Source organism: Lissotriton helveticus, chromosome 5_1, assembly GCF_964261635.1.
Source record: "Lissotriton helveticus chromosome 5_1, aLisHel1.1, whole genome shotgun sequence".
NCBI lineage: Eukaryota > Metazoa > Chordata > Amphibia > Caudata > Salamandridae > Lissotriton > Lissotriton helveticus.
Genome location: NC_136065.1, coordinates 1,067,929,801 through 1,067,955,918, shown reverse-complemented (window position 1 = coordinate 1,067,955,918; position 26,118 = coordinate 1,067,929,801). Strand labels below are relative to the sequence as shown.

General features: G+C 43.7%; 1 protein-coding gene across 1 annotated transcript in view; it reads right to left on the bottom strand.

Annotated features, from left to right (window-relative positions):
• Positions 1-20,122, bottom strand: part of LOC144755113 (uncharacterized) — a 197,020-nt gene extending 176,898 nt beyond the window's left edge. Inside the window, exon 1 of the mRNA XM_078643625.1 lies at positions 19,856-20,122. Within this exon, the coding sequence (XP_078499751.1) occupies positions 19,856-19,916 (61 nt within the window). The 5' untranslated portion in view covers positions 19,917-20,122. The remainder of the gene's footprint in view (positions 1-19,855) is intronic.
• Positions 20,123-26,118: the final 5,996 nt, after the last annotated feature.

Sequence of the window (26,118 nt, the reverse complement as noted above, 5' to 3'; positions counted from 1 at the left end):
CGCCCAGTCCTTGTTTCCCGTCACACCACGTTGCCTAGGCCAGCCCGTTTGTTCCTATTGGCAAGTCTCTTACCTCGTGAAGCGCATGCTTTTGCGTGTTTTGGACGAGGACATCACTTGACTGCACTGTATTAATAATCAATGGAGCCTGTACTTTTTTCGGTTACAGATGCTTTTATTTATTGCGCTTAATTAATTTAGGAAGCCTTTACTCATGTTTGCTAGTTGCCGGTATTTTACCCTTTTTTCTAACTGGCTCCTTATTGTTACTTCGTGGTAACAAATTTATTAGTAGACGCTCTTTGTACATCCTTCATCAGCGCTTCAAGGACACTTTAATCAAAAACTGTCCTTTCTCATTATTAAATTTACTTACTTCGAACAGTGCGGAGCGCACTACGCATTGCAACTTATAGGTCTTTTATTTTACTATTTATGTTGATGCATAGAGTATACCGCAAGTGATGTGCATTTATTGATATAGCAGCAATATGATATTAAACACCACAACTATTATATCATGCACAGTGATGTCTGAGCGCAAACACAGAAGCAATATACTTTTTAATGCCGCACTGCACCCTCACACACTGTACCTACACACACTCTGCACCCTCAAAAACTCTGCACCCTCACATACAATTATATGCTACATAATTACACTGCGCTCAACGCAACATACACTCCAAATACCACTCAGTGCCACATAATTACAGGCCACATAATTACACTGTACTCAATGCAACATACACTCCAAATACCACTCAGTGCCACATAATTATATGCTACATATTTACACTGTGCTCAACCCAACATACACTCCAAATACCGCTCAGTGTCACATAATTACACTGCGTTCAATGCAACATACACTCCAAATACCACTCAGTGCCACATAATTACACTGCGCTCAATGCAACAGAAACTCCAAATACCACTCAGCGCCACATAATTACACGCCACATAATTACAGTGCGCTCAACGCAACATACACTCCAAATAGATGGAGAAAGGACTACGATCCCACGTCCAAGAGCGTATATGTTCAACTACAAAAAAGCTACCACCGCAAAATATGTAGGACCAGAGCTGCATACTACGCCACTGAAATTCATAATAGCCAGAACGCTTCTAAAACTATTTTCAAAATCTTGAAAGAACTTAGCGCCAAAAAAACTGTAAATAATCTTAACACCTCTCCTGCTCTTTGCGAAAATCTGGCCATTTTCTTCCGGGACAAAATTTAAAAAATCAACAACTCGTTTACGACTACGTCCCAACCTATCTCCATAACCGACTCTCATAGACCCTTACTCTCCATTATTCCAGCCATTAGCCATGAAAACTACTTGACACTTTGCGCCAAAATTAAATCCGGCTCTCCCGCAGATCCCTTGAAACCTGAATTCTTTAGAGAAGTCGGTGATCTAATACTAGGCCCCCTCAGAGATATAACGAACTCCTCCCTCCTTACGGCCAACATTCCCGCCACCTGGAAGCAAGCGTGGGTCTCTCCCATCATAAAACAAGCATTGGCATTGCCAATAGGTCTCGCTTGTGGGACCTTATAAGTATTTAGTTTTGCAGCACAATATCCTTGTTGCACCAAGGATATTGTGCTGCAAAACTAAATACTTATAAGGTCCCACAAGCGAGACCTATTGGCTACGCCAATGCTTGTTGTAAGTTAGCGCTGCATACGAGAGAATAGACTTGCAAGCTGTTAGAACCGCGCGCTGCTATCAATCCCATCGAGAGGACAGACGGCGGCTTTGTTTTAACTATCAGCACAAAGAGAGGGAAGCCAGACAGTTGTTTAAATGTCATTCACGGCTGTGTGTTTGATGTATCAGGAATGCATAAGAGTCAGGCATTACAAAAGAAACCTGGCAACCAGCCCACACCTAATAGCAGTCTAAAGGCAATTTGGTGAAATGAATTAACATGCTAATTGCCAGGCTGTGGATGGTGCGGACTGCGGAGGCATATTCTGCTTACGCGGGAGAAGCCCGCTTCAATAAAAAAAAAAGTGTGGAAACGAACTTGGGGGGCGTATTCAATTTGTATCTCTCTGACACCCCTGGGTTACGGCCCTCGCTATATAGAGCTGCTAATAAATCAGCCACAGCGATGCAGAGCTGCAGTCCTACATGGTGACTGTTAATTTGTCCTTCATTATTAAAGCGCTCTGGTCGCCTTGCCGCAGTCGGCTGAGGAGCCATTTCTGAGGATGGCGTGTGTGGTTCTCGTCAAGCAGCATTATGTGTATTGTGAATGGGGTTGTCATACGCAAATCCTTAAATGTGTGTTGTTGTACCAGACAATAATAACATGCTCTAAGCAGATATTGCAGGAAATTGGTCAGTATTTGCTGCTCTCAGATTACAGGCGGCTGTGCAAGTTGCTGCCGTGATTGCAATAGCTGTCAGTTTCCGCAGCAGTTTAAAAACGGTCTACCTAAGGAAACACGGAAGGAAAGGAAACTGCCAAGGCTTGTTTCATGGCAGCGTCTTCAAAGGATTGCTATGAAATGCGACACGGCGGGCAGGGGAGGGGGCCCGAGTGGGGAGAGCGGCGAAAATGACTAATTAGGGGAGGAGAAGCCGAGAAGCCGCAGAGCGCACGCTGGGCGAAGCCCTTTGATGTGCTCTGCGGCAAGATGCAATTAGGATGGAGGGAGGCTGATGCGCGTTCGTGTTTGATCACGTGGTTCACGTGAACTTCATGAAAACGCCAGCAAAAAGCTGGTGGTTTCACGAGCAGTTTGCCTACTTGAATTCTCGCTCCGCTCGATGCGCTTGCGCGCATCGATAGGTCGCGAGACCTAAAAACCCTCACTTGACCCTAACCTCCCTGAGAGCTTTAGGCCAATCTCTCTGCTCCCCTGGCCAGCCAAAGTGGCAGAAGCCCATGTTAATTCCACCCTAACCAACTTTTTGGTGTCTAATTCCATCCTAGACAGGTCTCAGCATGGATTCCGAGCTGGACACAGCACCGAAACTGCCCTCCTGAGCGTCATTGAACATCTTCGGACCATACTAGACGTGGGAGGAACGGCAGCACTGATTCTTTTAGATCTCAGTGCTGCCTTCGACACGGTTTCCCATAAGGTGCTGTTGTCCAGACTTGAGGAAGTAGGAGTTGTTGGCCAGGCTCTCAGTTGGTTTAGGGCTTTTCTGTCAGATAGATCTTTCAGGGTCTCCATCCTGCCTTTCCTCTCTAAGGAATATCCCGTTGAACAGGGAGTTCCCCAGGGGTCGGCTCTCAGCCCCACCCTGTTCAACGTGTATGTCCTTCCGTTGGCAGAGGTAGCCAGGAAGCGTGGGCTCACACTGGTATCCTACGCCGACGACACCCAGCTGGTGGTAGCACTGAAAGACGAGAGTGGCTTGAGTGCTCAGAACTTCAAGCAAACTCTCACAGATATCACCAGCTGGATGTCAGCAAACTATCTCCAACTTAATGCTGGCAAAACGGAGGTGTTGTTGCTAGGTAAAGACACAACGGCCTGGGGAAAAAACTGGTGGCCTGAAACTATGGACCAGCCGCCTGTACCCAAGAATGTGGTAAAAAACCTAGGAGTATGGGTGGACTCTGCCTTGAACTTTACCCACCATACTAAAAAAGTGGCTGCCACATGTTTCGGAATTCTACGAAACCTTCGGCCTATTTTAAAATATTTTGACCATCAGACCCGCCACGTGGTGGTCCAATCAGCTATTCTATCGCGGCTGGACTACGCTAGCTCCTTACTGTTGGGAACTAACGTAGCCGAGAAAGTTAGATTACAAAGAGTCCAAAACGCTGCCGCGAGAGCCCTTACAGGTCTTCCTCGACATAAAGCGGTTTCCTCTACTCTAAAGAATCTACACTGGCTCCCAGTTGAAAAGAGGATCCACTTTAAATCCCTATGCCTTGCTTTCAAAATTCTTAAACTTGCTTCCCCCCCGATGCTATGTCCCCTCCTCTACCCCTACGTCCCTCGACGCACCCTTCGGTCGGAGGGTCAGAACCTGGTCACCATTCCCCGCATCAAGCTAAGCCGAATGGGCGGCCGCTCATTTGGATACTTGGCTGCCAAACTCTGGAATGGGCTTCCAGCCCAGATCCGTGAGATGAACGATCTATTATCCTTCAGGAAGGCCATCAAAACCTACCTTTTTAATTAGTTATGTTATGTGCACTTTAGGACAACCCCCTTCCATTTTACATCTTTAGCTGTCCCCTGGATTTTGGCTGCTAGCGCCGGGACGCCCCTTGGCTGGGGCAGCCGTGCGCTATATAAACACCTTTAACATAACATATAGACACCTTTAACATAACATACCACTCAGTGCCACATAGTTACACGCCACATAATTACACGCCACACAATTACACTCTACTGAATACAACATACACTCCTCACAATACCACTCAGTGCCACATAATTATATGCTACATAATTACACTGCGCTCAACGCAACATACACTCCAAATACCATTCAGTGCCACATAATCACACGCCATATAATTACACTGCACTCAATGCAACATACACTCCAAATACCACTCGGTGCCACATAATTACATGCCACATAATTACACTGCACTCAATGCAACATACACTCTAAATACCACTCAGTGCCACATAATTACCCGCCACATAATTACACTGCACTCAATGCAACATACACTCCAAATACCACTCATTGCCACATAATAACACTCCACATAATTACACTCCACTCAATGCAACATACACTCCAAATACCACTCAGTGCCACATAATTACACGCCACATAATTACACTGCGCTCAACACAACATACACTCCTAATACCACTCAGTGCCACATAATTACACTGCACTCAATGCACCACACACTCCATGCAACATACACTCCAAATACCACTCAGTGCCACATAGTTACACACCACATAATTAAACTGCATTTCATTTCAAAAAAGCTTTATTCGAGTTTTGCAGTCATAAAAGCAGTGTGCAAATCAGCGAGTACAAGTTTATATACAAAATCACAAAAAAAGAGACAATAAATCATTAGATAAAACACTTTGCATCTCCGTAAATAAAAATAGATATATAAAATCGTTAAAAACAGCAGGTTAAAAATGATAAAACATTAGAATATGTGCAAATTACAGCATTATGAAGAAATCATTATATTTTTGTTTTCAAATACTCAAAATCCATACCCAGCCTAGAAATTTTGCCATGGCTAGTGCAATAGGTAATGATGTGAAAGTACACAGGATGCGTTTAGCTTCCACAGCCATCCTTGTGCCCAGGAGCCTACAAATTGGTAGCAGCCAGGCCCGGCGCGGGGCAACATAGGCATCACAAGCAAAGAGAATATGAGCCGTAGACTCATTAAAGGATCTGCACCACGGGCACCTAGTTGACGATTGGGCTGACCATTTAATGGTAAAGAATCTCACCCGGAGCGTTCCCACCCTAAACTGGAAGTACAACTTCCGGTCCATGGGTTTAGTGATAGCATCCCAGTAAGGTTCCAACCTCGGGGCGACTTTATGGTCCAAAAAGTGGCTAGTATGGGAAGTTGACGCTTGTTGTCTTACATTTTTTTCCTGAAACCATTTCCAGTATTTGGTCTTCAGCACAACTTTTGATGGAAAGTTGGAGTTTACAGGATCAATCCACAGCGAAATCAAGCCTAGCTCTACTAGAAGGTTTCGAACTACCCATAACCATTTAATACGACGTAGTGTATCAACCCTAATTATTTCTAAGACACCCAGCGCATAGCCTGCGAGTTCAGGTGTAGACCATAGTCTCCTCCACTACAGAAGGGGGCGCAATTTAGCTACTGCTGCAATAGGTTTCTTACCCAGATCAATTAACAACGGGCACGTAGGGGTACTCTGGGGTAGTCTAGTAATATTTCTTAGGAACCTGTTTTCAGCGATGGTAAGAGCTAGAAGGTTCTTTCATCCCCAAACTTCCGAGCCATATAATGCTGAACTAACAGCTTTCAAATTATAAATTTCAAGGGCTGGACTAATAGGCTTCAAATGAGGGAGATTATGCTCCTGACAGAGAGCCCCTGAAATCTGTCTGAGTTTAAGTGAGGCTAAATCAATTTGGCGATTCCACTCCATACTTCCTTGAAAGTTCACTCCTAAATAAGTGAACTCGTTTACTAATTCTAGTGGGCCATCCTTCATATTAAAACCGCTCAGATTTGCCTTACCGGCATTAAATGCCATTAGCTTTGTTTTGGACACGTTGACCTCCAAGCCCCTCTGGCAGCAAAAATCCTCAACGAATTTTAATGCCTTCTTAGCCCACTAGGGGTCTTGGAAAGGATCAACGTGTCATCGGCAAACATCAATATTGGTACTTTTTCTCCGGCAAGTGAAGAGGCATCAGTTGGCATTGCACTCATACAATCGGATATCCCGTTGATATATAACAAAAATAGCGTAGGGGCCATCACACATCCCTGTCTCAAACCATGTTCCACCGGGAACAATTCAGTGGCTTCCCCCTGCCCCCCCCCCCCATCTAATTTGGGCATTGTTATCTTCATGGAGCCTTCTGATCAAATTTAAAAGGTCCAGGGGAATCCCAAGCTGTTTCAAAACTAGCCATAATTTCCAAAGGGGAACTGAATCAAATGCCGCCCTAAGGTCTACGAAGGCTGCATAGAGACTACCCTTGCCTATAGTCACTATCTTCCAGTAAATTCGAGTGAATCTGAAAACTTGGTCGATGGTGCTTATGGACGCTCAGAATCCAGCTTGCAATGGGGATAGGACTCCGAACTCCTCTATCCACCCCTGTAATCTATTTAACACCATTCTACCAATTATTTTCTGGAAGCAGTCAATTAAGCTAATAGGCCTATAGTTCCCCGGGCATGCTTTGTCACCTTTTTTGTAGACAGGGATGATTTCCGCACTTTTCCAAGACGCGGAAATTGGGGCTCCTTGTGCAATCGCATTGGATAGCAAGAGGATATATCGGCTCCAACTAGATTTATCATGTAGAAAGATATCGCCAGGGATACCATCAGGCCCTGGTGCTTTCCCCGGTAAAATTGAGTTCAAAGCTGACTCAACTTCACTCTTGGTAAAGGTTTCTCCTGAATACATCAAACTTGTGAGTATGATTTCCCCCACTAAAGGGGTAGAAGCATATTGGGGCTTAAAGTGATTAACCCAGGCTGATACGGAGACATGATTTTGGGGGCGCTCTGCTTGGCCCCTGGTAGACCATTTATAAATGTGCCAAAACTGCTTTGGATTTTTCGAGGCACATGCGTCCCTCAAATCCTGCCACCTTTTACCATCCCAGGCTTTCTTGGCCTTTACTTGCATAACCTTAAAAAGATTTCTCATTTCGCGGACCTTTGATGGATCACCCCCTCTTATGGCTTTCCCAAGGGCCAGGCGAAACGTCACGGCATTCATCATTATACCAGCGTCCCTCTTTCTGGGCTGATACCTTGGGCTTCTTTCCCTGCTTCACAAAGTATGAGCGCAAAAGGTTAAATAAGGCAGCATGGATGCTCACTCTTCTACCTTGGTCTCCTTTCTGGTATACACAAGCCTCGGGATCTTTAATAGCGAGATGCAGGCTCTGCGCTATGTTGTCTAGCAAGGTTGGGGCTTCTTTTACCTGTACCCATTTAAGTCTCCTTTGATCATTCATGGGGACAACCTCGCCAAGGTAATTCCTATCAGCTAAATGTGAATCTGAAATATGACAAATCAGAAACAAAGAACAACAGAGCGGATTATGGTCACTTTCGAGCCTATCAGTGACCTTCATGTCCTCCACCAAATACCACAGGCTCAGACTTACCAAAACATAATCGATTCTACTTACATAATGCCCATTATTAAAAGTATTTGCTCCTAGCCCGTCTGATTTAGTGCGCCCATTCAGAGCCCTTAGGCCCTGTTCCATACAGATACTATTTATTTGGACAGCCACATCAGTCCACTTTCTAATAAGCTGCAACTCAAGCGGTGGGACACCCCATTTACTGTCATCTACCTCGATGCAGTGGCCATCCTATTCAGTAAGTGGTTCAAACGATATATTAAAATCACCCATTATTATTACCTTAGAAGCGTCAGGTAGTATATCAAGGAGCTCTTTAAGAGCCGCTAAAACTCTTGATCTTTTGCCCCTTGTGCCCCTGACGTAGATGTTAAATAACACAATTGATAAATGATCATTGGTGATTAATTTAATCGCTTGGATATCCTTATTCTGAGTTGAAAGAACATGGATATTGACTTTAAGCTCTTGACGAACCCAGATTGTTAGCCCCACCGAGGGCCTTCCCTTCTCTCCCCTTTCAGCTGCTATGGAGAAATTCAAATACCCATCACAAAACAGGGGTGCTTCCGCCCAGGTCTCTTGGAAAGCACAAATGTCATATATCTTTACAAAAGTATTCCATTCAGGCGAGCATAACTTTGAATTAAGGCCTGCAATATTCCAGCTCATGATGTTACATACTGTAGGTAGATTCACAACCATCTGGAAAGTTCCTTGTGGGTATGTGCCCCTGTTGCTAATAGATTCTCCAGGCACCCCCCTCAAGATATTACTTACAGGGTAAATAGGAACTGAGGTCTGGGGCATTGGGTGTTTCATAGTTGGTATAACAGCTAAACTTGTCCCCCATCATCTTCTAGTGACAGAGCCACATTGTGGATAGTGGTCGATAGCCTCTCCTTAGGTCCCTCCCTAGGTGATGCAATAGGAATGCTATGGAGAGATATCCTTCGTGCAGCTAAGATGTCCTCCCTGATCACCGATCGACAACCCCTCACATATCTGATCTTGTAGATGGCTTTCTTTATCAACGAATCACCATTCTCACTGCCACTATTTGGGGTTAGTTTTGGAACATTAACCATATAGATTCTAGGGAGATTGTGTGTATTCAGTTTATACCCTCTAGTTGGCCCCAAACAGCGTCCCGGAAACCCTAGGCCTTCTTGTGCATAAGCGCTGTCCCTAAAAGGTAAATGAGTACTGCTATATGTACCATGCGGAAAGCCATGTTTAATGGCAACTACATTCGGGGATGCATACTTCATTGGTTAAACTTTCAAGCCAATAGGGCATCTTTTATCTGGATAAATTTGTACCATAATTACACTGCACTCAATGCACCATACACTCCAAATACAACTCAGTGCCACATAATTACACGCCACATAATTACACTGCACTCAATGCAACATACATTCCAAATACCACTCAGTGCCACATAATTACACGCCACATAATTAAAATCTACTGAATGCAACACACACACCACACAATACCACTCAGTGCCACATAATTATATGCTACATAATTACACTGCACTCAACGCAACATACACTCCAAATACCACTCAGTGCCACATAATTACACACCACATAATTACACTCTACTGAATGCAACACACACTCCACACAATACCACTCAGTGCCACATAATTATATGCTACATAATTACAATGCAACATACACTGCAAACAATACCACTCAGTGCCGCATAATTACATGCCACACAATTACACTCTACTGAATACAGCATACACTCCTCATAATACCACTCAGTGCCACATAATTATATGCTACAAAATTACACTGCGCTCAACGCAACATACACTCCAAATACCACTCAAAGCCACATAATTACACTGCACTTAATGCAACATACACTCCAAATACCACTGAGTGCCAAATAATTATATGCTACATATTTACACTGCGCTCAACGCAACATACACTTCAAATACCACTCAGTGCCACATAATTACACGCCACATTACACTGCACTCAATGCAACATACACTCCAAATACCAATCAAAGCCACATAATTACACTGCGCTCAACGCAACATACACTCAAAATACCACTCAATGCCACATAATTACACGCCACATAATTACACTGCACTCAATGCAACATACACTCCAAATACCACTCAGTGCCACATAGTTACACGCCACATAATTACACTGCACTCAATGCAACATACACTCCAAATACCTCTCGGTGCCACATAATTGCACGCCACATAATTACACTATTTATCTATCGCCCTCACTCTATCTATCTATCTATCGCCCTCACTCTATCTATCTATCGCCCTCACTCTATCTATCGCCCCTCACTCTATCAATCTATCTATCTATCGCCCTCACTCTATCTATCGCCCTCACTCTATCTATCGCCCCTCACTCTATCAATCTATCTATCACCCTCACTATCTATCTATCTATCTATCGCCCTCACTCTATCACCCTCACTCTATCTACCTTTCGCCCGCACTCTATCTATCGCCCTCACTCTATCTCCCTCACTCTATCGCCCTCACTCTATCTATCTATCTATCTATCGCCCTCACTCTATCTATATATCGCCCTCTATCAATCTATCGCCCTCACTCTATCTATCTATCGCCCGCACTCTATCTGTCTATCTATCAATCGCCCTCACTCTATCTGTCTATCTATCGCCCTCACTCTATCTATTTATCGCCCTCACTCTATCTATCGCCCTCACTCTATCTATCACCCTCCCGGTATCTATCTATCACCCTCCCTCTATCTATCTATCTATCGCCCTCACTCTATCTATCGCACTCACTCTATCTATCTATCGCACACACTCTATCTATCTCTCGCACCACCACAGCATCACTCAGGGGTACCACATCACTATGCGCTACCACAGCCTCACTGAACGCCACAGCATCACTCGTCGCCACCACAACATCACTCAGCGCCACCACAGCATCAGCCTGTGCAACCATTCAACAACAACTAACTGGTTCAAATATGTTCTCTCAATGTTTCAAGCTTTATTACAAATGTCACAAAAAGATGTTAATATTTTACTTCTGTTCTTGGATTTTCATTACAATAAAATACACTGAACATAATCTTCACAAAAGTTATTTACAAAAGTTTAAGCTATTGCCATTATAAATTACAATAACTTTTATTTAAGTATTAATTATTAAACAAAAATTAAAAGCCATTGGTATTTGTAATATCAATACATCTAAGTCACGTAAATACAACACATATTGCATTACAAATCCTATAGGTGTCACATTTGCAAAAGTTATAACTATTGGCATTGTAAATGACAAAGCTAATAATTTCGCTATTTTCAAAACCAACACATAAATTAAAAAAATGTCATTTACAATACCAATAGCTCAAACTTTCCTAATGCGAGACCTATTGCATTGCAAATGCTTGTTTAAGAATACTGTAAATCACCGTCTCAGAATTGAGATACCTCCTAAATGTTAACTTGCTTTCTAGTTGTTGCTGGTTATGTACTTCATTGTATATTGTTTATTAAGATGCCACTCAAGAGATAAGCCACTGATACCTGGTATGGGACAACGGGGCAAAGGAATTCTGCATTGCGATGAGGAGACAGAAGGATGGGGCAATGCTGGACATGAGAGGTTCTGTGCATAGGAGGGGGTGGAAGCCAAAGATAAAATATATGCTGGGCATGGCAGAGTGTGCTGAGAATGGGAAATTCAGATAGAATGTAAAAGTGGGCCTTTTGCACATTCTAGTACATATGTACAAATTTGTACATACACAATTTGAAATGTGTATGTTTAAAATGTGCACATAGACCGAGAACGTCTGGAAATACCATTCAATGCCCCGCATCTCCACCATACCGCTAACCACATCAGCCCAAGTCTCTCCTTTTATCTCTGACCTCTACTACTTTCAGGGAGCAATTATTTTTCCCCCATTTAAATCCTGCAGACAACCAGTCTTCAGCATTGTCAGCAACACAAGGCAAGGTGCGTTAAACATAGCTGCGAGGTTAAAGAGCATGTGAACTTAAGAGAGGTGGTTATGCTAGGCAGTGGTGAGAAAGTCCCAGTCGAGCGCCAGAGATGTAGAGTTAAATTTGCAAAGGCCAGATTCTATTCATTTTAGAAGGATGAGTAGGAGAGGCGTGGAATAAACCAGTTGAACATCAGACATTCAGGAGTTCAGAAAAAGAAGTAACTTGGGATAATGCGCAGTAGTTAAGTGGGGAGGAAGGATGCGCAGTAGTTAAGTGGGGAGGAAGTATGACTTGTCAGACGTTTAAGAAGACATTGGTTCAAACTGGCATTACAGCATTACAAGAATGTCCCAGAGTGGTTGAAACGAGATGCTGAGGTAGACTAGGACTCTATATCTAAGGGGTAAACATGTATCTAAATAAACATTTCCAGAACACTAGCTACTTGTAGCCTCAGATTTCGTTTGGGGTAGTCCTTTGGTTGTGTGGCTATGGAGGTAAAGGGGAAACACCAACAATGGTACTGCATTGCTAGCTAAAGTTGGAAGTGTGTTAGGGATCTAGGACAGGGTAAATGAAAGAGATTTGCTAAAATCACACACCAATACCCCACATATGAATCCCAAGAGTTTGGGAGCATCACTCAGCTACAAGAGTATCCTCTCCTGTATCAGTGTAGATGCCTCCTACTGTGCTACCCAGGGAGTGGAAGATGGACATACCAGCAGGAGCATAAATGGTGACAAACAAGTCATGTACAGGCCATGGGAAGACAGCCAACTTCAGGCAGTCTAAAACACAGTTCCAACAATCGCTATGCAAACGGGACGCATAGAACACCTATCTCCAACGTTCATGGTATTTTATGGACTACCATAAATCAAAGCCACAAAGCCTTTTCACAGTAGTACTGAAATGTCAGATCTTGAACTTCAAAGTACGACAAAATATAGGCATTCCTGAAAGCATGAAATAATTAAAAGGTAGCAAACCGTTATCCTACTATATCTTTTAGCCACACCGCATGCACTACATAAACTCACTATCATTTAATTTATAAAGGACCCAACACTTCCAGAATCAGTCATGGCCATTCCCCACCCAGAATCTGGTTGCGGAGTAGAGTGTTGTGGAGTGTAATGGACTGTAGTGTCGTGAAGTAGAGCAGAATAAATGTTAAAGCAGAATAAATTGTTCTCTCACTCTAGCCAACTCAGCAAAATCTCTAGGATTCGTCTTGGACAAGAACATTTCACTGAAGAATCACATCAAAAACTCAGCCAAAGGAGCGCTTTACACACTTAAGCACCTCAAGAAAATGAAACCATTCATTCCTTCTGATGATTTCAAGATGGTGGTCCAATCTCTCATCCTCTCTAAACTGGACTATGGAAATGCATCCTCAAAGGGACGCCGAAAACTCACCTCGCCCCCCCCCCCCCCGGGATCGGCCCTCTGTTATAGTCAGTTGTTTTTTTGTTTCAGCTGTTTAGGAGGTGTTTCTTTCCCTTAATCTTACTCTGTTCCTATTGCCTTTACAGTTAATCCATGCTCATTGCCTAACAATTTTCTTTGTTTATTTTTGGGTGTGTTTCTAAAAATCTAATATGTCTCGCATCTTCTGGTAAGCGACCTGATTATACGGTGTTCTTCGATCATGTAAAGCACTTTGATACCCTCGGGTCTAGCTAGCGCTATATAAAACTTATAAAATAAATAAATAAATAAAATAATAAACTGTAGTAGAGTGGAGTGTCGAAGAGTGTTGTGGAGTGTTGTAGAGTGGAGTAGAGCCGTAGAGCGGAGTGGCATAGAGTGGAGTGGCGTGGACTAAAGTGCCCTACTGTGAAGTGGCGTGGAGTGGCGTAGAGTGTCTAAGAGTGGAGTAAAGTGTCAGAATGGAGGGACATAGAGCTGTGGGGCATAGAGTAAAGTGTTGCAGAGTACAATAAAGTGTCGTGGAGTGGTGTAGATTGGAGTGGCGTAGCCGTGTAGAGTGGCATGGCTTGGATAGTTGTAGAGTGGCTTTGAGTGGCACAGTGTGTTGCACAGTGGAGTGGTGTAGACTGGGGAGTAGAGTGTGAGAGTGGAGGGGGCATAGCATGGAGGGGCATCGAGTTGAGGGGCACAGTTTGGGGTAAAGTGGCGTAAAGTGTTGTGGAGTGGCGAAAAGCAGAGTGGCATAGCATAGGATGGAGTAAAGTGTCAGAGTGGCCTAGCATAGAGGGGTGTAACATGGCATGAAGTGTTGTAAAGTGGCATATATTGTTGTTGAGTGGAGTAAAGTGGTGTACAGTGAAGTGCCTTAGAGTGAAGTGTGGTTGAGTGGAGTAAAGTGTTGTACAGTGGAGGTAGAGTCGAGTAGAATAGAGTGTCGTACAGTTGAGTGGCATAGAGCTATGCATGGTGTGTTAGCGTACTGCCATTACAGACAACACATTTTCAATTAAAATTACCATTACGTTCGCGCATACAGTTTTACTGATATAACTATACAATGCACAAACGATAATGTGTGGAAATGGCAGCACCTACTGTGCTGATTTGTTTAGATCGAAAAATAATATTTGTTTCCACCACAATTCAGTATTACCAAAAAAGTGCTACATTTGTGCTTTCCAAATTCTGATATATTCTGAAATATCTGCCCAGTTCATTGAATGACATATACATTTTGTTGTACACTAGAAAAAACGTTTATTTCCCAGTACCTGGCAAGATTGTCAGATAAATCCTTTCACTCTGAAGTCAGAAAAAGATATGTAATTAAATGTCTTTGAAAGCACAACAAATGTGACAAGATAAGAACAAAATGTAAAAGCCTGTTAACAGAAAGTGAGGACTTTGGAAAAATACAAGGAGCGATGGTGAACAAGCTTTGCTCCACGGGAGTGGTGAAGACAAGCTGGAGAGCCTTAAACAAAGCTAGAAAATGTGAGTTACAAACCACAAAGTCAATGGTAAGCATTGGGTGGAATGCACTCTCAGGGAAGCTTTCAGAATGCCAACAAGACTGTCTAGTAGGCTTCGAACAAATGAACACGCAACGGTTAAGACAGTAGGTTTGACATTTTGTACTGCGTGATATTTTGACCAATACTTGTTTATTCTCTGAGGCATAACCGCAGACTAAAGCATCTAAAAATAAGCATTACAAAAAATAAGGGAATGCTTTGTTTTATATAGTGTCGACTATTCAGATGCTTCTATCAGCGCTCGCTCCACAGTGCTACAGGGCTGATCACAGACTCTAGAAGAGTCCTTCATGCAATATAAAAAAGGCAGAAGTATGCACCCAAAAAGCCATCTGAAAACTGACAAACTGTCCTATGTGAGGAGGACTAACACTGTTTCAAGCCAATGAATGGATGAAGGTTCTAGAGCAAAACAAGCTAATGGTTACACGAGGCTGACCCAAATACCCTTAAAGGAAGTGTAGAATACAATATATTTGCTGTAAATGCACCTGCGACATATGCATCAAAATAGATAAATCAAGCTACTGGTGAAGGAATGAAAAAGGTCAGTGGGCACAAGATCTAAGAACTCCAATTCATATTTTTATGCCACTGCAAACACCTGGACCATGAGCAGATATTGGTTATAACTAGATTCAATCAAACACGGTGATCGCATGTGTGAACAGTGAACCTGTGCCTGCAATCTGATTAACCAAGTGTATTATCAAGTGTACTTAATTTTTTAGGCACTGCAAATAAAAAGATTAACTTCTTGCATTGTTATTTGGGAGAGGAAAGGTATGTGCGTCTTCCTCTAAAGTTGACTTCAAAACAGTTTACCTCGGAATTTTGACACTGAACAAGTGTTAGCAATCCTTTTTCTCCCAAGAACTTTGAATGTGTGAGAAAGACCCTATTTAAATGATAAAACCCATTTGCACAAAGGTTTGGTGGCTATGGGTTGTAACTGTTAGCAGTTGCAAAAATTACAGAATGTTTGGGAAAGAACAAAAAATCTCGTCCCTAGTGTGATAGTGGTATTTGAGGAAATGTAACTATGCAAAGTCAGTCAAACAATTTAGACTAGGTATTTGTATACTCTGACTTTACACCCACCTTATATCCATCTTGCTTTCTACCACTTGGCCATCACGACTTTCCAGGGAGTGTAACTGGAATGTTAGGTGTCTTGGAGGAATTTTGGGCTCTAACCAGTTATGTATCATTTTCATGGATTAATGTTTGGCTCCCTGTTAAATGTCACTATATATATATATCACCTCCCGTTTGATCCAAGTTTGAAGCTTCCGGGTGCTCTTCAGGCGGTGCACGCGAAGCACGGCAGGACCCGCCGCGTTAAAATTAATTCCGTTTTCCCTTATTCAGAGAGTTGTTTCTTCATGCACTCTCGTGTTTTACCTGTGAGCAAGGTCTCCGTAGAGACCGAAACGCGTAAGGTGCTGCTGGCTTGCTGTGGATAAACTAAATAAATCTAATAATTGACAAACAGAACATGTGGCGTAAATTTGAAAAAACACGAGAGTGCATGAAGAAACAACTCTCTGAATAAGGGAAAACGGAATTAATATACATATATATATATATATATATATTTTTTTTTTTTTTTTTATTTGAAAATTACACTGATAACATGGTTGGCCCAGTTTCAAAGCTGTTTATTTTCTATTTATGGTTTCCTCTCTACATCTTCTAAGACTAAGTCAAGTCAGTAAGTTTCAATAGAGCGTTGAAAGTGTCCCTATCGGCGCGAAACCAAGCTTCCCCAAACCCAAATAGCTCCTCTGCATAATGATAACATGCATCAAGATATAACCTAGTTTCATCACCTACATCTCATTCCATTTTGCAACTGAATAAATGCTGATGTCACTCTTTCCGTGAGGTGACCAGCCATCGCGGATTTACTGGAAAATCTCCAGTTTCCTACCTCTTTCCTTGACTAATTTCTTTAAATTTAGTGAATGCCCTGGTTCCCAGAGTAGAATGACCACCGCACTCCATGTAATTACGTTCAGTGATTCCATGCCTGAACTTTCCGCCCACAAATCTTTGATTTCACGTGTGCTAAAAACTCAATTGAAGCACAAGCATACATGCCAATAGATCCAATTTAGGCAGCAGTCTCTAGAGTTCTAAAGCAAAAATATGCTTTATTTGAGCTGCCTCCCACCTAAAATTGCCTCTGCTTAAATAGAATTCAATCGGGGAAATGCATTCCCCCGTTTTTAGGTTTCGCCTCGCCGAAAGCTGCGCAAGCAGACTTTCGCACAAGGCGAAAACTTTTGTTTACCATTATGGACAAAAGTCCCGCCTCTCACCGCCTCTCACTTCCATTGGCTAGCTCCATAAATGGAGGCTAGCCATTGCAAGTGAGATCTGTCAATCATGGTCCGAGGCGATTCGTGGGCGTTCCGGGGATGTTTTTCTCATCCTGCCCCTTTTAGCACGTCATGTGGCTGCGGGCGGATATTTTTTTTTTTTTTCGACGCCATGTTTTGATCATTTGCCGGATTATTGTCCAGGTGAGTGCGCCCCCCTCCCGCTGTCCGTTTGCCCGTTCCCGCCCCCCCTCCCGCTGTCCATTTGCCCCCCTTCCCCCCCTGTCCGTTTGCTCGTTCCCGTCCCCCCCCCGCTGTTCGTGTGCCGCCCGCGCCACTGCCCCCCCGGACACCGTCCCGGCTGCAATATATTTGACGCTCAGTCGCGCCATGAAAATTCAGTTACCGAAAGTGCACCCAAGACTGACTGGAGTCACAAGCGTTGTAGCGCAGCCAGAGTCACGCTCCAAGTGAAGTTGGCGTGATAGATGGCAGCCTAAATCATTTCCTTCAGGCTCGGAAACGCAGAGCTCTGTTCTTCCAGGAGCCGCATATATTCACTCACCAATAAGAACCAAGCAGTGAGTCGAAAGGAAGTAGGTGGATTGTACCTGCTGGTGCGTCGCCTGTTTTCTGCAAATGGGAAGCATTTTTAAACGGGCAGCGGATACATTAAAGCTGGGGTGGAGCACTCGTCGTGTCAGAGTACTTTAGGGGTCAGGCGCTTGTGACAAGCATCCTCTGGCATTGAAATGCGGGCTTGTGTGTCCTTGCTCCTGGAATGGACTGGACTGATATAATTAGTAGGTTCCGTTGCAGCCACTGGATTCAGCACAACTCTAAAAGGGAGTGTCGCATTTGCAATTTCAGAATTAAATGAGAAATGTTATTCATGGAAAAAGTAATATTTTTAGCTATTGTAAGGGAATAATGCCATGGCTTTTACTTTTCACATAAAATAGGGAAACTTTCCCAGTGAAAGAACCCCTCTGATGCCTTACAGAGACATGACTTGATTTAAAACAAGTTCAATATATCACAAGAATCCAAGCCACATTTTCCAGCTTCGCTGATGCTCTCATATAACTTGATATAATAATGCAAATAAACTTAATACAGCTGCCAAAACAAGACCATCTCTACAGGCAGATAAAAACAAGAACATTAACCCCTGCCTCCTAATCGCTTTTGTAGAGCTGCTGCTTGGCTGAGAGATTGTTCTCTCTGAAAGGGGCATCCTCTGAAGAGAAACAAACAGGCCTCTCCTCCACCACTAACCGACACCACCAGTAAGCATTCCAAAATGTTCTTTCTTTGACGTCTGCTTGGATGTTGATACCTATTGTGACATCATTCACTAGATGGCTCACACCCTTTAATGAATGGTCTTTGGTAGCTCACACAGTACAATTCAGACAATCTTGACATGCAAATGGGTGTAATGTCTGATATTTATATGTTTCCCTCGTCGTCAATGCTTGATGTTGCTCTCCAGAAAGTGTCACTCATAGTCGTTAAAATATCACTCATAATTGCACTGAAATTATGAAAATGTCCCACTATGAATCTGATACCTTGGTAGCTATGCTTTGCTGGTTGTTTTTCTCGCTAAACTTTTCCTATTGCACAGTGTGAGACTTGCAGTAAGCTCAGCTGTGGAAATGTAAAGTCAAGGTTTCTAAGTCTATGCAGAGACCATGTGGTAAAAAGGAGGGAACCTCATGACTGAGGCATCCCCTGTCCTTTACACAATTATGGACACACATTATGGACAAAAGTCCCGCCTCTCACCTCCATTGGCTAGCTCCATAAATGGAGGCTAGCCATTGGAAGTGAGATCTATTGTTCAAACAGCAAGAAGTGAGATGTGGGCTGCCCTGCCTCTGGGTGGGTGTGTGTGGCTCTAGGTGGGTGTGTGTGTGTGGGGCTCTGGGTGGGTGTGTGTGTGTGCGGCTCTGGGTGGGTGGGTGTGGGGGGGCTCTGGGTGGGTGTGTGTGGGGGGGCTCTGGGTGTGTGTGTGTGTGTCTCTCTGTGTGTGTGTGTGTCTCTGGGTGTGTGTGTGTCTCTGGGTGTGTGTGTGGCTCTGGGTGTGTGTGCGTGGCTCTGGGTGTGTGTGTGTGGGGCTCTGGGTGTGTGTGTGTGGTAGTAATTGCTGTCTGCTGAGCTCGTCCGTAGGGTACAATAGGTCTCACATTGCGAGAGATTAAGCTAATGGCAATGTAAATGACAAAACCAACACATAAATACAAAGTTTGTCATTTACAATGCCAATAGCTCTAACTTTTCCAAAGGCGAAACCATTGCATTGTAAATGCTTGTTATTATTTTCAGAATCTCCTACTTTCTTTTTTGAAATGTTTGCGTGTCTGAACTACAAAACCCAGAAGGCATTTTCAAACACAGAGGGAGGGAAGTTTTCACCTGATCCGGTGTAAATATTAGCAGCCCTTATCACTGAGGAATTTAGATACATACCACCAATGACACTGTGCGTATTGCCTTACGATCTACGTACGTTGTCTATGCTGGTGAGCGCCTTTAATTAAGTCAGTGCCCCTCGGTGGTTGCAAAAGTTGCAGTTCTATTTATGTTGTGAAATGTTCCGGTTTTTGTTTTAAAAATCTAGTCACTCCACCTCTCTGCGCGATTTTTGAGAGTGGGGGTGACAGGTCTCGCAAACTCGATATTCATTCTCTAGCAAAACAATGACCTGTCACTGCGTCACATCGTTCAATAAGCAGGGCCTCACCTTCCTGAGAGCGGCTCTCCTCTGTTGATGCCGTGAGTGGCTTGCAGCGTCCCGCCTCCATCTCAGCATGCGATGAAATACCAAAAACCAGAAAGTAGTTGGAAGATATGTCGAGTCGCAAATGTTTGTTCTGTTATCGAAAAGCGAGATAAGTAATTAACAAAAGCTAAAATCCCAAGTTTAGATAAAATATTAGAGTAAAAAAAAAACAAGGAACTGCTGCACCCAGGCACGGAAAAATAAAGTCAAATGGAAACAGAAACCAAGGCTGCCCTGCAAATTGCACTGAGCATGTGCAACTCCGACCGAGCTCGCTTCTAATACTGTACATAAATGAGGGCGGAAGAGCAGGCTAGGCACGATGCGAATCACAGACCAAAAATGGCACTCATTTCCGCAAGTGCGCATTTAACAACTTTTATGTTAAGTGCTCTATTACCTTAGACTCTCAGTCAGGGTCGCCGAACATAATAACCTTTACCTGTCCTCATGATATCTAGCACTTTTTGTTTGTAGAAGAGAAAGCTTCCGTATTTATCTGTGAATAATCTGTCATAAACATAGCGTGAAGTATTAACCTTTGCAAAACCAGGGTGTTGTGACCCATGTGCAAGGCTTTTGTGCATGTAAACAAACAAGCTTCAAGTACTATAACAAAACAAGCATTGACAATGCCCACATATTTGGCTTTCATTCGAGCCCCCCACTACAATATTTTTAAAAAGGCAACTTCAGTGAAAAACAAGCATTGCCACGCCAATAGGGCTCACCTTTGTGACCTATTGGCTTTGCAAATTGTTTTTATTCAGGCCGCAGATCATCCACAATGCTGTGCACCATGGCTCTTTTTCTTTTTATTTTTTAAAGCCTTTGGTACGGCCTCTGCAAGCTTCAAAATTATTCAGGTGCTTTTTTTTTCTCTTTAGTTTCCGGTAACTACAAAAGAAAAAACAACTCGCAAAGATTTTTTAAAGCAGGTGGGTGGAAGGAGCAGAAACAACAAGGGCAGGGTGAGGTTAACAGTGACCCAACATTGTCGAGAGTCAGGGGGGAATGGCGAAGCAACATAGGAGGGCACACAAACACACCAGGAGAGAACGTGAGCAGAAGAAACACAGGGGTTGGGGTAAAGCACAGAGGTTGCAGGTGGGGAGAAGCAGACAGGCAAGCACAAGGAGGGGAGTTTCTTCAGCAGCAGTAGTATAGTGGCGTGTTTCCAGGAAATAAAAATGAGGGAGTAACATTTGAAACCTATGCAGTTACAAGTCTAAACAGAGTGACTTCCATAACTTGGGGAGTGCTGAGAAACGAGTGTTTCGGGGAGATGGGCGAACAAGAATAGACGAACCTCTGAAATGAGGCACAGTGTCCAGTGTCCAGTGCATGAAAAGTAGCCTGAGGTCCAGTCATATGACAGGTGTAATGATGAGGTTGAGTAAGCACTGAGTGAGCCTATGACCAAGATGTACAAGGCATATCACAATGTATGTGATTTCATAGAAAAACAATTTAATGGAATACCACTACTGAGAAACCATTGCACCTAAACAGCACCCAGTGTTGTCACCTCACTCGCCACACTACATTAACTATAACTCGCTGTTCTACCATGCACTATGTTCTCACAAATGTTGTAATATGAGAAGTGATCAGTGTTGCTATAAATGCTGTAATTTCGCATGGTATAAGTGATGTAATATGGAAGGTATAACCAGTGCATGGAGAAGGTGTGAGTTATAGTTAAAGTTGTGCGGCGAGTGAGGTGATAACACTGGGTACGAAGGTGCACGACTTACTGTAATTTGAAGGTAGTGCATAAATTATAAATGTAAGTTATAACCAATGTTCCCTCAAATTTTTTTCCTCTGTGTAGGCAGTGTAGGGTCTCTGTACGCTTCAGCCATGGCTATGTGCACCAGGAACCACACCGCCCGTGTGTGCAGCGCCAAATATCTCTACAAACGTTTGCTTTAAAACCCTAGCATCCCAGCTCTGTTAAGAAGAGACATTTTAACCCCTCTGCTTGGTGTAACATTTCCTATACATTGATTACACACTATGTTTCAGTGTCTCTGTGTAATGTGTATGCGATGTAAAGTGCTTAACACCTTACACTGGTATGAGTGGCGCTATTAAACAAAATAAATATTAAAGATAGAGGGGTTTTGGAGACTTGAGAGTATCCGCGGCTGAGGTGGTTATTGGGGCGCCAACAAACATTGTCACAGCAGACGCCACCATCACTAAAGCCGGCCCTGTTCAAATGGCACTAATAATTACAGTGAAATTATGAAAACATCCCACATTGCAATTTGAAACCTTGGCAGCTATGTTGCTGCATTTCTTTTCTTAATATGGTTAGGCTGTGGGGTGATTGTGTGCATTTGTTAAGGTTTTCGTGTTAATTGCAGCTCATGATGGGTGCTGCGATTAACATGAAAACTTTAACAAATGCACAGGGACATCTTAAGGATTTTGAGTGCCAGGGCCAACATTATTTCCGGGGCCCCTGATTTGAACAGCTTTCGATTTATTATCCAATTTCAGCTTTTTCATGCCTTTTTTGGCCAGGTCACCGATACTGCAGAGGCACACTGGTCCAAATTCTAAATATGCTTCCATGTAATATTCAGTGATAGTTGGATGTGTTTTAAAAATTGTAACATAGCCTGAAGGAAAAGGAGAGGAGACTAGTGAGAAATAGGATTTAGTGGCAGAGAAAGGGGGAGAGAGGAACAAAGTAGAAAAAAAGTCAGGGCGCAAAGACGAGAAATGGGGATGGGGTAATGGAGAAATTGGTAAGAGAGGGACGGAAAGAAAGGCAGCCAGAGGCTTTGGAGCACTGGAAGGGAGAAGGGAGAATGGAAAACCGGTAAGAGAGAAAGCAAAGAACAGGCAGTGAGAGGGAAATGGAGACAAGAATGGGATGGGGAGAAGGGGAAAGTGGGTAAACGTGGAGCGGAACTGATATGAGGAAGAAGAAAAAGAAGAGAAGGAGACGGCGAGAGCAGCTGGGGAGTGGAAGAAATAAAGGACAAAAGATATGTCAGAGAGGACAGCGAGTGTGGTATGGCAATGCTTCGGAAGTAGCGTCTCTGCATATCGATGTTGGGGTGTCTTGTCATTTCTAAACGCTTGCTCTATGTACTCGTGCTCACCTGAACAAACTAAGGAGGTTGAAAAGCTGGTTAGGCCTTGCCAAGATTTTTAATTTTGCCAAGATGCAGGTGTGAGCAGATGGCAGCTGCAAGTGTGTAAATGACTGATCCATCTTTCGGGAGTATTCTCTTCACTAACACTTGCTTGCCCTCTCTTTTTGAAACTCAGGGGCAGCAACATTGTCTTGGAAGCTTTTTCTATATTATATGAAAGCCATAGTTGCTGCTTATTTATCTCATGCAACTAACAACCACTGACAAAGCCAATAGTACGACTTGTTGTAGGTATGATGTTACTTGTTGTATCATATATCTGGATGCAATGACAGAAACAGAAAAATACAAGTTGGGGGGCACACTACGCCAAGCACACAAAAGTTTAAAAAGTCACACAATCACCCCGCACCCCAGCTCTATTAAGAAGAGAATTACTGCAAATTCTATTGATTGTGTACCTTTGTTAAAGTTTTCGGGTTAATCGCAGCGCCCGTCTGGAGCTGCAATTAACAAGAAAACTTTCAGATGAAGTGAAACGGGATGACTAGGAGTGGGCAGTGCACCTAGAGGCTTTTATAGGTGAGAAAAGTGATCACTGAACACCTATCCAACTTTCAAATCCTTGAAAAAATACAAACTTAGACCAACATTACAACGCTGACAAGAGATCTGTGAAAATCTGCACCATCACTGCACTGGGACATCACCTAGTCCCGTCGAATGCTCAGGTCACAAATCATCATGCATAAAAATCACACTCTTTTAGATGTCAGTTTCTCAAGACAATATTAGAACAATAATTAAGACCCTATTTTAAAGGTTTTATATAGCACTGGCTAGACCCGGAGGTATCACAGTGCCTTACATGAGTATCAGATCATAGTTACAGGTTACATCGTTACAAAGGTTACCAAAACCTCCACGCCCCACTCACAACCAGATTAATAATTGGTCACTAGTCCACCACCAACCAAGGAAAGGCCATTTTAAGAATGTGGATCCCTACTCACACTGGAACGGCTTCCCTACCTCTAATAGATTTGGAGGCCTAGAGGAAGTAGATTGACTCCTTAAGCACCCTGATCACCACACAGGGGGGATTGTAATATCACCACAAGCCGGAAGGCCTTGTGAATCCCCCTCTGTCTCTAAGGAATCCTTAGCCATCGAACGCCCTTCTGACTTAAATAGAACACCTAACATTCCACTGCTAGAGGGTGGGATGACAGACATGAGCAAGGTTGCATTGGCTGATTCGACCATCCTAGGTGAGCCTTGTCATTATGGTAGGGAGTCCCAGTTGGTCCCCTCCCATATTCCACTGTCTTCATTACCCCGGCTCACCCCAGCACCGGCTTACCCACTGGAGGATACTATGGATCCTAACAACTCTAAAAATGAGCCCTTAGATAGGCCACCGTCATTGGCTGTGTCCTCTCCATTTGCACTTACCCATTCCATCAACCATTCCTCCTTAGAGGTATCACTGTTAAAGATTGTAAGCTGGAATGTGGCAGGGCTTGCTCGCAACCTCGATAACCCGGAATGGAATGCGTTCTTAGAGCCTTTTAACATCTGCATTCTGCAAGAAACCTGGTCTCAGGAACCTAAACATAGGGTAGGGTTCACAACCTACTTTGTCCCAGCTCACCAGCAAAGCGGATCTAAGGGTCGCCCATCTGGCGGCCTCTTGATATGGGTCAGTATTGCTCTGGGCCTAAAGGTGAGTCATAGGCCCACCCAATCTCCTGACCTACAGAGGATTTCAATTCATTGTGATGGGGGAAGGATGCTAGAGGTTTTTTATCTGTACTTGAGAGGTGCTAGAAATGGGTCATCCAGCTTGCCATCAACAGGCCTAAGTAAAGATCTGGCTGCTTGCAATATTAACTCCTACGTCCTCCTTGCAGGCGACTTTAACTGTTGCTTTGAACCACTGGCAAGGGAGGACATTTTGGAGTCTTTCGATGAGGACACTAAAAGAGGAATACCGATTTTGACTCTCGACCCAATTCCAAAATGGACTCAAAGTGCGATAGACATCACTGCACTTTGCATGGAACACAACTTGCGCTCAACGAATGGTCGATCCAAATCGGATCCTGGGGGTGCCCACACATATAATAGGACGGGCCATACCTCCAGAATAGATTTTATCATGTTGAACTATAATCTCTGGCCTCTTCACCATGACATGGAGGTCATCACGTCTTCCGACAGCGACCACAACCCCCTCTCCCTAACCTTGTCTTCCCCGTGGCAGATGAAGAACCAGGTCAAGCCTTCCCACATCTGGAAATCATCCCATAACATTGTACCAACGAACTGTGGCAGACGATTGAAGTGGGCTAAAGTTAAAGAAGACGAGGCTAGACTGATGCAAGCTGGGACCATCTTGTCTGTGGTGGTATCCCGGCTTGACACTTTATGCCCACCGAACACTAAAGTGCTACCATTATTCATAGAGACCGTAGTATCCTTGAGTGATTTGTTTGTTATTCCTCAACCCAAGGCCAGGTCTGTAGCTAATGGTGCCAACAAAGCTAGAGCTAAATGGTATTCCGCCAAATGTAGAGCTGCTAGGGGGGATCTCATCACTGCAGTAAAGAATAGGGATCCAGTCATTATCAAATCCGCAAGGAAGTTCTATAAAAAAACGGTGACTGAGGCCAAGGAGAATTATGAATATTATTTTTGGTGTGAGTTAACTGAGGCAAGTAAAAGGAAGGACTCGAAGGGTTTTTGGGATCTTTTAAGAGCAAGGGACAAGCCCATTGACCAGCAGATAACCTGCAACATTCCCGGTGACGTTTGGTTTGCTCACTTTTCCAAACTATACTCTGAGACTCAGGGGATATCCCTTGCATGCCCGGGCCCGGGCCTCTTGAACAGCCCAACAGTCTTCTCCCCTGTCATCGTTGACCCCTTCACTAACCAGGAAGTTGAAAGGGCAATTGGTGGTATTGCTTCTAACAAGGCACCGGGCCCCGATGGAATCCCAGGCGACCTTTTGAAGTCCCATCCAGCAGTATGGAGCAGATTAATTGCTTCACTGCTAAACGAGGTCTTGATGGGAGGCTCCTTTCCTGACTCTTGGAGGGGCGCTGA